This window comes from Pelobates fuscus, chromosome 1 (genome assembly GCF_036172605.1).
Source record: "Pelobates fuscus isolate aPelFus1 chromosome 1, aPelFus1.pri, whole genome shotgun sequence".
Taxonomy (NCBI): domain Eukaryota; kingdom Metazoa; phylum Chordata; class Amphibia; order Anura; family Pelobatidae; genus Pelobates; species Pelobates fuscus.
In genome coordinates this window covers 233,894,568-233,913,870 of record NC_086317.1, presented here as the reverse complement: position 1 = coordinate 233,913,870, position 19,303 = coordinate 233,894,568, and the positions used below count along the sequence as shown (strand labels likewise).

The 19,303-nt window shown below is 38.9% G+C and overlaps 1 protein-coding gene across 4 annotated transcripts in view; it reads right to left on the bottom strand.

The window, feature by feature from the left end:
- Positions 1-19,303, bottom strand: part of BCAS3 (BCAS3 microtubule associated cell migration factor) — a 1,245,307-nt gene that overhangs the window by 63,969 nt on the left and 1,162,035 nt on the right. For 2 of the 4 annotated variants that reach the window (XM_063455132.1, XM_063455142.1), the window contains one exon: positions 2,664-2,831. In XM_063455132.1, the coding sequence (XP_063311202.1) occupies positions 2,664-2,831 (168 nt within the window). Of the gene's footprint in view, positions 1-2,638; positions 2,832-19,303 lie in introns of all 4 variants that reach the window. The other 2 variants (XM_063455152.1, XM_063455162.1) reach the window with 2 other exon arrangements.

The window sequence follows — 19,303 nt, the reverse complement described above, 5'->3', positions numbered from 1 at the left end:
TTAACACAAGGTGTGCCAGCATGTCCTAAGCTTTTAAGGGGTTAAATAATAGAAAACACACTTAAATCCAATACTAGCAAATACACAACACATGCTCATTAACCTCTAGACTGTAAGATTGTTTGAGCATCTACCTATTGTTCCTGTGTCACTATGTAATTGTCTCATTTATTGTAAAATGTCCCCCCTTTCATAATATTGTAAAGTGCTGCGGAATTAGTTGGTGCTATATAAATACTACTACTACTACTAATAATAATAATTAAACAATACTCAATAGGGATATGGTATGAGCATTAAACACAGCCAATAAGTCACTATCCTGGTGGTCATGACAGTTATACAAAAAAATGTAAGACTACATATCTGCATGGAATTCAGCAAGACCATTCCATTTCCATAGTAACTGCTACACTTTGAGAATATATGTAGTTTATATATAAAACACAATACCATTGAAAGAGAAAGGCAGTTTTAATTCCAGTTATAGAGGTATTCAGCTAGTTAGCTTTCTAATCAATAAATTAGTTCATGTTCATTATTCAGTTTATTCAATTAAAAATATTAAAAAGCTTTGAAAAGCGTGGAATCAATGTGGCTTTAAGTGCAGCAAATTTGTCTTGACTTGATGTTGTGTTTAAAGCAATAGATAGGAAAAAAATAATAGACTAGTACATTTACAAGCCCACCTTATTTATTCTGTATTTGCAATGGGTAACTGTATACTATTGAGAGCTTTCAGCAGTGACATATGAATAGCTCCCACCAAAGTCTGAAACTACTTCACTACTCTCAGGCAGCACTGAGACATGTCCCAGTGCCGCTTTTACAGTAAAATCCTCACATTATCCTCTATACTAGCATGTAATATAGACCGGTGTATTAGCAAAAGCTGTATATTCATTTTGGAACAATTCTCCTATCACAGCTAAAGTGTTTTTGTGCTTTGGAGACAAAAAGCAATCAAGACAAATACTTATCACCCTAGCATATTACTTTTCTCAATAATATGCTTCCTTTTCTACTCAATCAAACTATGAATATCGTAGTCATATCTGATAATGGTAAGCGGATTTCCTTTAGTCATACTATGGTATGGTGAAAAAAGTGCTATACAGAGGTTTAATGAGAGAAACTGTTGATCAGTGATCTATAAAGAATAATAAACTCATTGTACCCAAACCTATCCACTGGGTTCCATTTACATATATTTTGCTCATTACTCCTTTGGCCAATAGTCTTTTTACAATGAATGCCATATTTTTTTTTTTTAATATATAATGTATTATCAGCATATTGCTAGAGGTTTTGAAACATCTCTATATGTCTAACTATTAGTAACTTAATTTATATTTATATGGAAGAAATTCCCATAGTCAAAATAAATTCTATCAGTTTGAAAAAAAGCACTGACTGGGTTAATGGTTGCTAATTCATCACTTGGAAAATAATCTATATGTAGGATTATAAAAAATAAAAAAAATCGAGGCAGTGAGTATTAAATGGCAGTAGTAATAGGACCACGCAGATACAAAATGTATACAGTTGCTAGAAATTATATGTTAAATATTTAATTGGCATTTCTTTGGCACATGCTATGTTGCCATTTATGTCTCTAGAGGTTAAAAGCCACCGGTGAGATCTACATTCAAACTACCATTCATATTTTTAAAGTAATCAAAGATCAAGCAAAATGTCAGGATACCCCTTGTTCTGTAATGTAATGGAAAATATTGTTACTCAAATGACCAAATGAAAGCAGGATCCACTACGATTACTGCAAAGCACAACATTTATAAGTGTCTCTTACGTCTCTTAACCTCTCGTGAGAAGGGCAGCTTATTAGATCTATGAGAATAAATGAGATTATTTATCTATATAATTGAACACTACAGAGATGGATTACCTTGCAATTAAATACCCCGGAGGCATATACCATGCACACAATACAACAGAGAACATATTATGAATATTGCTATTTATCTCACGATAAATGTATCCAGTCCTAAAATGATTTAAATTCAATACCAGTAAAGGGAATAATAGAGCATGGCATTATAGAACTCCACTGACAGTGGGAATTGCAGAGAATGGACAAAGGGAGCTACAACTTTTAGACCAAGACCCAAAAATGTGTGAGAAAAAAAAGGCAGATTTGAAAATTTTTTAAACTTTGATTACATTTTTGATTCACATGTCAAATGTCTACAACTAATTTAGTGAGTAACTCTATATGTGATGGAAAATCTAGAGTTTGAATTATGCGGTGATCTATATTATTTTTATTTTCTATTTATATTTCTGTAAGTGAATATTTCTTTTTACATTTTAGAAAACATTGAATTAGTTATTAACCAAAACAACTTGAAGCAGGGAACCTTACTGACATGGTAAAAAGTCGTGGTTAAGGAGCTTAACTGTTTACCTACTCATTGATAAGATGATGTCTTCAAGAGAGAGGGATATCATTTTAGCATATGCAACCTATAGCTTAAAGTAGGCACCAGCATGAATGGTTACTCTTGCATCTTCCTTGGTCAATTTCAACATACAATGAACATGCATATAAATAATAAACATTTTTAAAAATAAAACAGTAATACACATAACATCAAGATAAAGAAAATAATTGTGGGACCTCATATCACACCTCTTCTTTGTACCTGTTCCTGATCCCACCACATCTCTGTTCGGAGACTCGGACATAGCATCGGCCAGTCGCTCACGAAGGCCTTCATCAGTGCTTTCGATGGATGAGATGTGACGGAGCCCAGAACTTTCTGGCCAGCTACCACACACTTCTAGCAGAGTTACACTGCGATCATATGAACCTGTAAGAAAAAGAAGGATTTATATTAGATTTATATTTTCCTTTGCAATGATAATTGGATCTTATATACAAAAACAATCAAACGCTATATGTTCAAAGACTGAAATGTTCAAAAACACTAGTTATTGCCACTACTATGTTGTAAGTGTTGATATGTTTCAAATAAGAAACTCAAAATTCGTTTGGACACATTGATCATCATCCATTGTAATGATGTTTTTTATTGCTCTCCCAAGGATGAAAAGGCGAGTTGACCCTCCTCTGGGTATTAAACCTGCAATCCCGAAGGTTTGAACAGGTACTAAAGACTGTGCAACAGAAAAATCTCATCAAATTTAGAATACAAAATAACATTTTACTAAAAATAAAAAGTATTTTAAAAATGTAATTCTGGCAAGGGGGCAGGCCTCCAAACGGTCCCACTTTCTGTTGAACAGTCCCAAATTCAGGATCAGTGGATGGGTTGCCCATTATGGGAGTTGTCAGTGACACAAGGTGCATCACTGGCAACAATACTCCCTGCAAGATCATCAACCGATACTATCTATACCTCCCAATGTTGAGAGGTTCTGATGTTTTTCATTGGGCTTTACTAAATTTGACTGTCTGGGCTTTAGGGTCAGTCACTAGACAGACATTGCAAACTAAACAGATACTTTTTGTTTATATTACAGGTAACGATGGAACTTGAAGAATCAACCAAAATTACAGGTATTCTATACACTACACACTTTACATGAATATTGACAAAAAGAGAATGCGTTCAAATAACACAAAACTAGGAACTAAAATTATTTCATTTAATACACTATACTATGATAATACATGGAAAATGCATTAAATTAATGGTATTGAGGGTGGAGCTCTGCAGATAACCAGTACATCAGTAAACATGAAGAACAATCCCCAACATACCACTTAAAATTATGTTTATATTTAAAAATAACTAATGAGACTTATCCACAAACCTATTAGAGGCAATAACTAGGATAACATATTTATGTTGATATGAAATGCACTCAGTTTGCCTTTTTAGTATACATGAAGTATTAACAAAGTGATATAAACTATATACTTTGCAGTTTGTTGCTTTAAAACATAGCAACAGAAATCATCATCAATCCATAAGGAGGTATGCCTGCTTCCACTCAATTCAAAGCAGCAATTGATTGGAAATAGGAGAAACTTGTTACTTAATTCACAATGCTATTCTCTGAGAAGATATTTTTCTAGCAAAATCTGTAAAATCGGTTGCATCTCAGCTATTAAACAGCAATGTGCAATATATAAAAGACCAAATATGACGTAGAGGGATACTATAGTCCCCAAAACAAATTTAGTTTAATGAAGGAGTTTTAGTGTATATATCATGTCCCTGAAGTCCCACTGCTCAGTTATCTGCCATTTAGAAGTTAAATTAGTTTGTTTATGCAGCCATAGTCACACCTCCTTGCATGTGACTTGCACAGCCTTTCTAAAGACTTCCTGTAGAGTCATCTAATGTTTACACTTCCTTTGTTGCAATTTCTGTTTAATTGGTTTATCTCCTGCTCTGTTGATAGCTAGACATTGCAGGAGCCTCCTGTATGCAATTCAAGTTCAATTTACAGAGCTGGAGGTAAAAACTTTTAAAGTAAGTAACATCTAAGTGAAATTGGAAAAATAAATTACAGAATGCATACAGAATGTGCAAGTAACAGCCAAGAAAGGTGTGGCTAGGGCAGCATAGACAGAAACAACAGTGATTTAACTCCCAAAAGGCAGATAATTGAGCAGTAAGACTGCTGGGGCATGACCAATACAGTAAAACTGCTTTATTAAGCTAAAGTTGTTTTGGTGGCTATAGTCTTTTTTAAGTACATACCTGGGATAGGTATCCTGGAATCTTTAGTAAATAGAATCAGAGTTATTCACTAAATTGGGCATTGTCAGTAATAGCCCACTTAATTGCAAATTCAAGGCCAAAATATCCAAGCTTCAAAAAGAGCTGAGTTGGATCATTTTTCCAATTCGGATATTTTAGATGATAGTTTGCAATTATCTGGTCAGTTCCTTACAATTTCAGGGTTAATGAATAACTCTGATGGTATATAAACATACAGCAATTAATAGATGTAAGCCATATCATTCTTTATTAAATGGTTACTTTAATCATCATAACCACTACAGGCCACTGTAGTGGTAATGATACCAGGAGTATCCAGGCCCAGTTCCCAGTAATGGAGCAAACCGTTTAGCAACGATTTGACCACTTACCTGGCCTCCGATGTTCCCTGGTGGTAGAGTGATGCGCTTCTTGCTTCTGCAGAAGCTGGAAGCCGCAGCCATACATTGGCTGAGAGGACCAACTGACTGCTCTTAGCCATTGGCCAGAGGTTGCACAGAATAGATATTACTAGCCCAGAACTCTAGTTCTGACTAGCTGATCACATCCCAATGATGCTGCAGGAGGTGGAGTTACACATCCGTCAGCTGAGGAGTTAGACTTCATATGTGCAGCATTTCATAGAGGAAAGCTGTACCTACAGACTACAGTTACATGACCATTTTAAATCACTGAAGTGGTCATGGTGCTTGGAGTAACCCTTTACATTTTGACATTAAACTAAAGCATGAAAATAATTTCATGTAACAAACATTTCATGTCTTTGCAAGTTAAATTTGTAAACATGTAAAATTAAATACATAGCACAAAATCAATAATAGCATGTCTAAATCATGTATTCCACTCAAAGGCATTCTGGTACGACCAATAAATTACAAGTCCCAAGTAACGCTTCTCCAAACAGATTACCAGTAATTAGTTTGTTTTGAGAGACCCATTCATTGCATTCAGTGTTATGGTTGTGCAGTGCAAGGGGACAATACTGGGATGTCAGAAACCCACGTGTGAGGTTGCTAAAGGTTTGGCCCTGTGTACATTATCACTATCTCAGAACCTGTGGCTGTCATAGCTGCAACCTCCACGTGATTATATGTTATCCAAATAAATATATTATTAGCTGCTGAAGACAGGTGTAAAATATGCACAGAATTGACACTAGGCAGTCTAAAACCGAGTAAGGGAGAACAGATATAGACTGCTATTGAATAGATTGCTACACCAGAATAAAAGCTGAGATAACAGCATATAATGCTGTTATTATTATTATTTGTTGGCACCAGGGCCATTTATCCACCATGCTGCCCAAAGGACATTTTCCTCAATGCACCCCCTTTCATATATACATTTATATTAATAGTAATTTTTTAGTGTAATTTATACTCTGCTGATAATATAAATATATATATATATATATATATATAAACATACATACACACACACACACACTACATATAAATAGAATGCGTTCCATACAAGTGTGATTAATTGTCCAATTAAGGACCTATATAACCAGGCAACAAGGGAAGCAGTAAATCCACCAACTAAGAAAGCCAATCTTTTGGCGGAACGCGTTTTGGATAGTGATGTCCCGAACAGTTCACCGGGAACTGTTCGCCAGCGAACATAGCTTGTTCGCCAGCGAACATAGCTTGTTCGTGGCGGGCGAACATATGCGATGGTCGGTCCGCCCCCTATTCGTCATCATTGAGTAAACTTTGACCCTGTACCTCACAGTCAGCAGACACATTCCAGCCAATCAGCAGCAGACCCTCCCTCCCAGACCCTCCCACCTCCATGACGAATAGGGGGCGGACCGAACATCGCATATGTTCGCCCGCCGCATTCGCCACGAACAAGCTATGTTCGCCGGCGAACAGTTCCTGGCGAACTGTTCGGGACATCACTAGTTTTGGACTATTGGAGAACGTAATATTCTACTTTCTATTATTATTTGCACTTTCTTTTTATGTTTTTATTATATATTTGTTTTAAATAAATTTACAATATTCCATACTTTGTGGAACTACTCCTTATTTATGGGGATACTAGCCTAATGTGACCAAGGATTACCATCATCTATATCACCAAATATTCCCTACGTAGAAGAGGGGTAAGAATCCAACTTAGGATCCTAAAGCTTCATCAACTAGAGCCAAGTGTCTATATGGCTCTATGTTTGTGAGTATCACCTTTTATATATATTTTATATATTTTTTAAAACCATCTGCACTATTGTCTCCCTTTTACTCTATTACAGATTCTCATTTCAAGTTCCTACTTATTCTTACAAAGGTATATACTAGCTCCTCCCACTGTGTTTTGTTGATAGATGAATACATGCTTATATATGTAGATATGCATGATACTCTCCAACAATTTAATTTTTTTTTTTTATTAAATCTTTTTCTTCACAAACACTCAGTGATGTATGCAAACACACTCCCGATCCATGCGTGCACATACATAGTCACACACAGACAAACCTATGCAGACATTCACACTTACCCATGCAGAAACACAAACACTTGATCACTGACCAATGCAGACACACACACTGACCAATGCAGACACACACACTGACCAATGCAGACACACACTGACCCATGTAGAGACATACACACTTACCCATGCAGAGATACACACACCGACCTAACTGGCGAATAAAGATCTAGTTGGCAATCCAGTGGTCTTTGAGGTTGTTTGTTGCTGGTCACTGGAAGGTGGGATAGGCAGGCAGCTGCTGGCTTGGCAGGCTTCCTGTTGGACAGGTTGGTAAATAACTAGGTAAGCCCTAGGACCTGACACCTGCCTAAGGTGGTATGGATAGTGAAAAGGGTAGGCTAATGTGAGCATAGTAGGGTATGGCAGGGCAGGGTCTTCTGTGCAGGCTGTCCTCGACATCCTCTCATTTGGTCCCCTCAGCCTCCCTTATATGTATGAAGGTGATCGCACAGGGGTGGTTGCACTCTCCTCTGATTGGCCCAGTGACTCAGAGTTTAAGTTCTGCCACTGCGCCGCAAGCCAGAAGGAGAACAAGCAGGTCTGCATGCTTCTTTTGTGAGGGCTGGGCTCAACTAGCATGAGAATAGCACGAGTCTGGAGGGTGAGGGAGATCCTTAATCTTTCTACTTGCTGTGACTCCCCTCTCATGCCTGCCGCCCGAGGCCATGGCCTCGGTGGCTTTAATGGGAAATCTGGTCCAGGTTGGCCGATAAACAATGGCATATGAGATGGACATGTTTACATGTTAGGTGTAGAAGATTTTCTTTCCATGTTAACATGTTTATGATCATTTTCATCAAGGTAATAACAGAGCTTGTGCAATGCTTTAGGTGACAACACCTGCATCACATAAATCAGTATTGTCGGAATACAGGTAAATGTGTCACGTTAATAAGGAGATAACATACCAGCACAGTATTGTAGTTGGCAGATAGAAAGCTTCGGAAAGAACAGAAATATCATTATTTTATTGAATAAGCCATACATAAAGACAAGATACAACATGAATTATCAGCATTTTAATATTTATTCTTCCACAGTGATCCTGGCTCAAATGATTCTTGTGGAGAAAAGAAAAATCTCAGCTTTTCCTCCATTCCATCACATTCAATACATTTTCGCTGCAGTCTGGCTACAATGGTTGAACAGCTATGTGTGACAACTATTGTTTGACACTTTAGATTGCTTACTGTTGTTTTAATTTAAACATTCTATATAAACTTATATACTTCCAGTTTAAAACCTGTACGTAAAATAATTATTTTTATCCAGCTTCTAATCTCTTTTTTTTAGGGGGGTGGGGGAGAGGAAGGATTATAGAAATTATAGGATTTAAATGGCGGGAGGTATTGTTGAGGGGGTGTGACTAGTCCTTATCCAAGATGTACACTGAGAGACGTGGGTAGAGGTACAATCCTTTTACCTGTTTGCCTTGATGAATTTTTCAATTCGTGAAAAACAAAATTGCAAAAAACTGAGGTAAAAACAACCAAGCTGTGAATATAGCTGCTGGTTATACAAATGTTGAATTATATATTTATTAAAAATATATATAAGATTTTGACTATATTAGAAATGTAATTTGCTTTTTTGTTTAAGTTTTTGAAATTTAGTGAATGAACCCCAGTGTCTCTGACTTTCTGTTTTCATAAATATATATAATGCTACTTCTTTAAATATTTTTTTATTTCAGATGTTATTATATTTCCTCTTGCATTAATATATAAATTTAAATGTATATTCTTACAGTGTGTATGCGTACACACACACACACACACACACACACAATTAAGAATTATTAATTACTTGGAATGTGGCATTATTAAAAAAAACTAGTACTAGGATAACAGATTAAAGGAATCTAAACATATATTTAGTTTTTAGCATGTGCTGAATATGCACATTATGACACATAAATATAGGCTGACATATTGGGGCACAGGCCACAATTGTGAAAGTCTGAAGTCTGGTAATCACAAATGCAGTCATATTGGGTACTTATTTTCTTTAGAATGCCACATTCTGTTTTTTTTTTTTTTTTTTTTTTAATGAGTACAACTTTAGATTAAGTTCAAAGGGAACACTAAAGCTTTTTTTAATTTTTAAGGCATCGAGAGCACAATTAAACCATTCCCAGACTGAACAGCATTACAGTATTGCTTTGTTACTTAAACTAGAAAATGTTTATTGCAGTAAGGTAACTGAATATGTTGCATTTACTGAGCTCGCTCTGTGCCAGCCAAGGAATGAAAAAGTAAAATGCAAATGCCTTCTCAAAGTTAAAAGTACATGAAACATGTACTTGTTATCAGTGCTTTGGTTTTCCCCTTTGATCAGCCGTCAGAAACTATCTACACTCGTACAGGGTGACTGTGCAGCCTCACCACACACTCTCTGCCAATGACAGGTAGTAATAGAAAGGGTGAGAGACCAGACCCTGCGGCAGGCGTCCCTTCCTCTGATAACATCCAAAGTAGTGGATGATAACTGTTCATAAACACTCGGCCAGCCAGTTACTCCATACATCAGCAAAGAGGGGCTGATAATTTGGGGCTGGAATGGAGTGAACAAAAGCACAAGGCCCCGCATTCATGGATTTATAAGGCTTGTGCTGGTTGTTTCTGGCTCCAGAATTTCAGCAGTTCTTTTCAATCAGATTGATGTATTCCTTACTTCACTACAGAGCGGATTCCTGACACTAGCATGCCTTCAACACAGAGAATGATCACTTCATTGAAGACCCTTGGATCTCCTAGTGACACCTGCACTTGATCTCCCACGAACCCAAGTTGAACTTTCTAAAAAGTGTTCTGATGCTTTAAGCCTTTCCAAATCTCACCGGATTTACATCACTTCTAAAGACTTTTAATTTGACAGACTAAATCTGTCATTAGAATTTCATACAAACACATCATTTATTTGCATAAGCGGTATAAAAAAACAAACACATACACAAAAAAAAAAAAAAAATCTAAAAATCTCATAGAATATTTGGCATCTTTTCAGTCATGAAGAATGTTTTTTACACCTTTCTTGATAGATATCAATAACTCGAGAGAAGCTACAGTAAAACTGTGACAAGTTTCCAACATTCCTTGACAGTAAATGAAAAAGACTGATGAAAGATACATTCTGAGTTTGTGTTATTCTGAAGAGAGATAAAGAAACAAAACTATTTTGTCTCTTGCAAGTAGACCTTTGAATAACAAAGAATAAGTTTTTTTGAAGTTTTGCCAAATGAGGATTCTCTACATGTGTGAACAGACACTTTATAAAAGGGGTCAATCTCTTTTTTTTCTCGGATTCTTGAGTAAGAGCAGAAGAGACAAATATAACATTACTGCTACAATCTGGATCTAAAAAACGCCAATTTTTTTATATCGACGTGTGAGGCACAAATGTTAGTATATGTGTGGGTTCCAGGGATTAGCTTCACTGAAAGATTTTCCTTCTTGAGATTTACAAAGTCTTCTCTGAACTTTTATGTTTTATCTGCTGCTCCCTTTCCACTCCCTTCCGTAGTTCGAGTAGATTTCAGACTTTCATTTTGTACAGTCAGGGCAAAGAGTTATCATATCTAGAGCACAGGCTGAAGGTTTAGTCATGTTTTACTGGCAGACCTAAAAGAGACAGCTCCTATATGTCTATGACACTCCTATTAAGCTGCACTGAAAGTCCACAAGCTCTGCTTGTAAACACCAAAATCTACTACACTGTCACTCGGGGCTGTTTCTTTCAGCACTCAAAACATAATAGGAACAGTGCTATTGTAAGGTATTTCTCACCTTGTCTTTTAACTTACTTTATCCTTAATCCTCTGTGTTTGATGTACTTTTTATTCATTTGTTCCAGTTGCTGGAGAACAATTGATTTGCTATTAGTGATGTCCCGAACAGTTCCCCGGGAACCGTTTGCCGGCGAACATAGCATGTTCGGTCCGCCCCCTATTCGTCATCATTGAGTAAACTTTGACCCTGTACCTCACAGTCAGCAGACACATTCCAGCCAATAAGCAGCAGACCCTCCCTCCCAGACCCTCCCACCTCCATGACGAATAGGGGGCGGACCGAACATCGCGCGTGTTCGCTGGCGATCGGTTCCCGCGAACTGTTCGGGACATCACTATTGCTATTCTTATTTTCATTTTTTGGTGGGTTTACTCTAGAACAGTGGTTTACAAACGAGTCCTCATGGCTCAACAACTGTCAAGGTTTTGTTAGTTTCTCCCATGGAATATAAAAGGGAAATACAAAAATCCTGGATTGATGGTGGGCCATAAGGACTGGTTTGGGAACCACTGCTCTAGAACACAGTATGGCAAACATGAAAAGAGTGTAGAGCATTGGCCATTAGTAATAAAAACAACAGAAGAACAGGACCCAGTTGGATCCACTGGACCCAGGCAGTGTTTGGTGGAAATATTTTGCTTCCCTCAATAGGGATCATTGACCTTCCAGGGCTACATACCCAGAGTGGCATCTGCACGGGGGTCCCTTCTTTATGTAGCAAAGCTGCCTTTGATCCTTGGTGGGGCAGTAAAGGGTGCTCTGTATAGCTGCTGTAGCTACACTAATTGGCTCTGGAAAATCTGTGGTGGGACGGAGTGGCGTTATAACCCTACATTCTCCCATTCACAGTAGATTAACACTGGATTCCAGGAGGCAGGTGGGATAGCACTTTGTGTGTGAATCTGTGTTTAAGCGTGAATTTATGTGTGGAATGTGAATATGTATGTGTGAGGGGCAGAAGTACTGTGTAAAATGAGGCCAAGGTGGATGCATTGTGGGGGATCTGGCTGGGGAAGATATATCAAAGAGGGGAAAAATAAAGGGAGGATGGGCTATAGGGCATGACTTATGAATTGGAGGAATTTGGCAGGTAAAATGTGATGGAACAAATACTACAATGAGAATTGAAATAACCAAGAAATGAAGGAGGGATTGAGGTAACAGTACTGGGGATGCAATGGAAGCTATTTTTAATATAGTCAAAATCAGTGGCAGCGGATATCAATTGGTGGATATAGAGGCTTGAGGGATGGTCTGGTAGGTAGAGAAAATGAATACTAAGTGAGTGAGAAAGCAGAAGAAGAAAGTTTATATGTTGTAACGAACAGAGGTGGTGGTGTGTGTGTGTGTCTTCATAGGCTGGGGCTTGGAAGAAACCTGGGGCAATACTGTATTTTTGGACAAAGGTAGCACAATGCTTTAGACTGGCCTTGTTCCCATGCACCTAATTTTTGCGTGCCACGGGTAATCTACCTTCACATCACATATTTCAGTGCTTCCAATAAGTAAGTAAATAGAAAATAGAAAAATGCAATACAATTCCCTGATGATCTGCCGGATGTTTATTTTAGAAGCTTTCTCTTCTCTAGGGGACAACTGGTCATTCTCCTCTATAGGTATTATAGTAATTATCTCTTTGCCCTTAAAAAGACAGCAGTAACTTTGCGGATTACTCTGTTAAGAGTCAATAAATTGATCTATAACTCTGTATTATAATTAGTCATTCCTAGAAAAGCAATTGAGTTTCCTTCTTCTCAAAGCTGACATGCCCTGGCCACCTAAACAATGCCTTAAATACCCATAGGAATGTGTCACCTTCAAATCTGCCTGTTGAAACTCTTTTTTGTCCTCGGTAGATTAATGTTTTCATTTTATCATGCAGGTCAAGAAAGTTAATGGTAGCCCGTTTCAATTGATAGCAGATAATGAAACCATCAGTGTTTATGATGTAGGACATCCCAGGTCATACGATTACATAATTATTCAACATTTGGTCAGAGAACCATGATTTGTCAATAGTCAGTCTATCAGACACTCTTTAAAGAAGAAAGGCTACAACAAAATGGTTTAAACTGGTATTAAATTATTCTGCACTTCTAAGGTAAAAAGATTGTCCAAAAGTGAATGGCAAGAAGAATAATGTTAGCAAAAGCATTGCACAGATTAAAGGGATTACCAAAGCTTTGACAGAGTGCAGACTCACAAGGGTGTGTTTACTGACAAACTGCTGAAATACTCCCGACAGCCATAAAATGAGGCTGTGATATTGAGCGTCTTTTCCCTTTTAACTTAATGCCTAGGATAGCGAACGTCAAGTCTTTTAAAAAGTCTATTTTTCAGAAGATGAAATTAAATATACTGTTACACATTAATTTATAAAGATTTGTAAATGAAAAGCTAACAGAGGGATCCAGTTATTGCATAACAATATATACATATATTTAAAAACAAATTGATGTAACTGTTCAAAATATTGCAATATCAATTGAGAGGAAATAAAAAAGACTTAAGATCATGCAATCCAGTTAGTTTAGATATATTGTAAAAATGGGTGAACACTAAATAATATTAAGGACAAAGTATTCAGAAATATAAAATACTTACAAACAAAATACACATAAACTATTAGACCTAATTAATCAATGAATATTTACTTTACTATAGCGTTCTGTTATAAAAAGTAGTGTAAAAATGAAATTTTCCTGCTAACTCTACTTTCCATGGTGATTTCCCCATTCTTAGTATTTTAGCCACTTTAAAAAAAAAAAAAAAAAAGAACACTTTGATAACACGTCATCAAAAAATGCAAACTCTAGGGCCATATCTTTCACATCATCTGCTACTGACTATACTTACCCAGCGCTGTAGTCAATATTTTCACTATTAATGCCACATTCTCACCAACTGCCCAATTCCATTACCTCTGTGATACATTTGCGTCTCCACTCTTACTCATTTATTTACTTACTAAATCCTGCTTCTTACACTTAACTCTGCCACATGCCAAACACGTGATCTGCAATGGAGCATCCAGCATTGCTTGTAAGATGTAAATTTGTATCCCTGCACATGCTTATAGCATTTAGGCTTGTATATGAGATACTACTCCAGCCCCTGGAGGAGATAGTACTCAGCTTAGCTTGAATGTCTCAGTTGCTACTTGCAGTGACAGCAGGAAGTCAGGACTGCAATCTTGGACTTGATCATCCCAGCTATTTTGATGCCAATTCTTAAGATCTAACCCTACTAAGTGTCTCTATTTAGGAGGGACAGTCTCATGCCTCCTAAATGTATTGCTTCTGGTGGGAAATCCTGATTTTGGGGTGCTGTACCTGGGCACAACAGCACGAGCACACATCATTAAAAGTACCCACACTGTGCAGTAGGCATTAGGAATACACGAGGAGTGCTTCAGCAGTGCACCCTGCAAAGGCTTGGAGTTGGCTAGGCTGCATGTCAGGTGACGGGCCTGCACCTTTTTTTGTGGTAACCCACCCTCTTTTGGACGAGACAGCCCCTTCCCTGGGTGACCCCACCTCTTGGTGACATTGCTAGTGACACATGTTGTATAACTGGCGATGTCTACCTTAGGACTCGGCCCACCAGTCTGATTTAAAGAGGAGCTATGTTGTGAGGTACTAAGTCTTCTATTTTTGACCCAGTTCCCTCTGTCCCTTTTTTTTAGGAGCTCCATATTTTTGATGTGCCTGAGTGTATAACAGCTCCAAAGCAATAATAGTATCAGAGTAATGTGTTTTTAAACTACAATAAATATGTTTAGAACATCATCTTTGTAAATAAGATACATTGTTCTTGTTTTAAATGACATTTTAGTTGCATAAATTATAAGTAAGCCACCTAAAATTAATCTGAACAGCCCTGCCCCTGACCACACCTCCACTAACATCTCTAAAATTAAAGTGTCCCTCTTTGTCCATTAGAAATCTTGGGAAGTTTTTAAGATCCTTTGAATCAGGTAACTTTCCAGTATTTAGTCAGCTCACTGACGGATCTACATGACATTTTAACAGTGAATGTCATAATATTGTTTGCTTTTACTGCAATAAAATACACATTTGTATTCAGCGATGTCTCACGTGTAAAACAGTACCCTCTATGTATAGGTTTTATGGTGTTTTGGGAAGTTACAGGGTCAAATATAGCATGTTACATTTTTCGTTTTTTTCACATTGAAATTCATCAGATTGGTTGCATTGCCTTTGAGACCGTATGGTAGCCCAGGAAGGATAATTACCCCCATGATGGCATATCATTTGCAATAGTAGACAACCCAAGGTATTACAAATGGGGTATGTCCAGTCTTTTTTTGTAGCCACTTGGTCACAAACACTGGCCAAAGTTAGTGTTAATATTTAAACACAAACATAAAGCACCGCGCTTACAGCAGCAGTAGCTTAGTATCCAACAGCTTAAAATACATAGTAAAAACAAAGAGAACGTTACCTGCGCTCTGGCCTAAATCCTCATGTACATTTAAACAAAATGGAGGCTCTTTAGTTTTATTCCAATGGCCATTTGAATATATAAGCTCACCTGCCACGTCAAGGCAAGCCTCAATAGGTGAGTTCCTACACTAGCCATTAGATATGCTGGTATGAGCCAAGAATCTCCAGTGAGACTGGAAGGGCTATTTTATAAACCCTTTCACATTTAACCCTTTATATGGCTTCTACACATACAATAAACTTTGCTGGTATCAGACAAAGTATAAACATCTCTAATGAGACAGGAAGGGGTATTTAATAAACCCTTTCACATTTAACTCTTTATAGGGCTTCTACACATACAATACACTTTGCTGGTATCAGACAAAGTGTAAACATCTCTAATGAGACAGGAAGGGGTATTTAATAAACCCCTACATACTTAACCCTGAATAGGGCTATAACACATACAAATCACCTTGCTGGTATCAGCTAAAAGGCTAATTTCTCTGATGAGACAGGAAGGGGTGCTGCCCCTACATACTTATAAACTCCCATAGCACCTCAGACTTGTGTTTCGGTCCTGCTTTGGGCTGGGTAGGGATATCCCACAATGCTGCCTTTTACCCGGAGGGAGTGCGCTGCTTGTTCTGCAGCCATGATGGGGCTTTTGCGAATGACCCGCTCGGCTTCCTCTCCCGGGCCAGCCTTCACCCTCTTGTGGTGACATTTTTGTCTTCTCCATGAGGCCTGGTCTGGGACAGGAACCAGTGCTTCGCGCTTGAGTTTCCCCAACAGACTCAGAGGTGAGTGGGCTCGCCGCTGGGCTTGTAATTTCACGCATTGGTGGAGATGTTGCCAGAATGCTGCAAAGTGTCTGTCAAGTCTAGATATGATGTCGGCTTGCTCCACAGTTGGATCAATCGCTCTCGTGGAATCCGCCATTTTGGAGAGGGCCCGCAGGTTGTGGTAAGACAGCAGGGCCTCCGTGGGGTGCACGGGGATAAACCCCGCCAGTCCAGAGGGGGTAACGGGGCACTTATAGGCAGGGCCGGCCTTAGGCATTTAGACGCCCTGTGCGAAAAATCTTCACAGCGCCCCCCCCCTCCCCCGTCATCCATGTATGCTGTTATGTTTGTGTTGTCTGTGTATGTAATAGTACGTGTGATGACTGTGTGTGATATGTATGCTATGTGTGATATTTGTAATGGGTATATTAACAGTGTGTGATATGCGTGTATTGGTTGTATGTGACACACACACACACACACACACACACACAGAGTCAGACGGCCATACACACACAGGAAGACATCCACACACACACAAGCAGACAGTCATACACACACACACACAGGCAGACAGTCACACACACACACACACACACACACAGGCAGACAGTCAGTCATACACACACACACACAGACAGTAATACACACAGACACACACAGAGGCAGACAGTAATACACACAGACACACACACAGTCATACACACAGAGGCAGACAGTCATACACACACACACACACACGCAGACAGTCATACACACAGACACACACAGGCAGACAGTCAGTCATACACACAGACACACACAGAGGCAGACAGTAATACACACAGACACACACACAGTCATACACACAGAGGCAGACAGTCATACACACACACACACACGCAGACAGTCATACACACAGACACACACAGGCAGACAGTCATACACACAGACACACAGAGGCAGACAGTCATACACACAGGCAGTCATACACAGTCACACACACAGAGGCAGACAGTAATACACACAGTGGCAGACAGTCATATACACACACACACACACAGGCAGATAGTCATACACACAGAGGCAGACAGTCATACACACAGACACACACACAGAGGCAGACAGTAATACACACAGACACAGTGGCAGACAGTCATACATACACACACACACACACACACACACAGAGACACACACAGGCAGACAGTCATACAGAGGCAGACAGTCATACACACAGACATACAGAGGCAGACAGTCATACACACACACACAGAGGCAGACAGTCATACACACACACACACACACACACACACAGAGGCAGACAGTCATACACACAGACACACAGAGGCAGACAGTCATACACACTCACCTGACAATCACACAGTTACCTGTGGAGTTCATTGTTGAGGCAGTGCAGCTCCTGGTGACTGTTTGGTGGGGAAGCAGGGACTCCTTCCTGCTTCCCCTGCAGCCGTTTTCCGGCGCTTTTAGCTCCGCCCCCGCCGCACGGTAAGCTCCGCCCCCGCTGCAAATTTAAAAAAAATAAATAAAAAATTTTAATCGGCTGTGCGGCCGCACGGCGCCCCCTGCTCCATGGCGCCCTGTGCGGCCGCACAGCTCGCACACCCCTAAGGCCGGCCCTGCTTATAGGACACCACAAGGGCTCCGGGAACTCCAGATCGGGAGATCGGCCGCCTCTCCCGCTCCAAACATATACCAGGCCGCACTGTGTAACAAGTATGCTGGTAAACGGCAAGCTGGACGGAATGTAGCCGGAGTCCCGGTTCTCCACTCCGGTAAGGGAGCACAAAAGGCACTGTTAGAGTCGAGCAGGGTGCAAGATTGGGCAAATATATAGGTATAAATACCCTATGTAGTGAGGAACTCGTGGGGAGTGCGATTATCTGCCATTAAGGTCAGTCCCCCCTCCCCCCCCAGTTTCTGAACTTTTAGCTCATGCATGGAAAATATCTGCGCACGCGCACACACACACACACACACACCCCTTGTAACCCAGTGTAGATATAATATGTATAGTCTATATATACTTACCTTCATACTTTGTGTGTGTGAGAGAGCGATAGATGTTGCATGTCTAAAATACATTAGCTGTACACATTCTCTCCATACATTTAATTGGAAATCTGGTCATGTTTTTGCTCGTAAAATTACCAGAGACTGTATCCCCTATAATACTCACAGTTATTGCTCATTTAAGTATTACATTTCATGAGCCACTTACAGCATTAGTTACAATTGTGTTTTCTCTTTTAGTTTTAGAAAGGGATTTTAGAAAAATCTCTTTGGACACTGGCTATATCAGGTCATGAAAATCGAGAATTACGGGAAAAAAAATTAGTAGCAAAAGAAATAAACAGGTTAATTATGAACACATATTGAATTTTGATATTATAAGCGGCTGGCAACAGTTGAAATGTTTAAATACAAAATAAATAGAATTATATTTATAATGCAGCATCAGAAGTAAAACAAAATGTGGAAGCATTTACATTGGTCCATCATGAAACCCTAAATCCATTCCCAGGCCAATAATCTGCATCAAAATGTTTCTTAAAAAGCGACAATTTAAGCAGCAAAACAGCTATAGGTCAGTTAAAGCAGTTTTGATGTATAGATCATGCCCCTGCAGTGTCACTGCTCAATTATCTGCTGATTGGGAGTAAAATCACATGGTAATGGAGCCCTAGCTACACCCTCCCGAACTATGACTCACACAACCTCCATGAAAAAATGGTTACATTTTCAGTCAGATCTTATAGTACAGTGCGTTTACCTTAGATCTTCTTATCTCCTGCTCTGTTTAATTATAGACATGATACCGCTGCAGGCTATAGCATGCAATTAACAGAGTAAGAGATACAAAATTTTATATTAAAGTCACTGTGCAAAAATGAACGCTAACAAATGTTGACTCTTTCTCATGAAGTGTGTAGGGAGACAATGTAAGTCAAAGCCAGTGGATTTGTGGCTAACATGGCATAAAGAAAGTGATTTAACTCCTAAGTGGCAGAGAATTGAGCAGTATGACTGTAAAGCCATGATAATATGCTAACCACACAAAA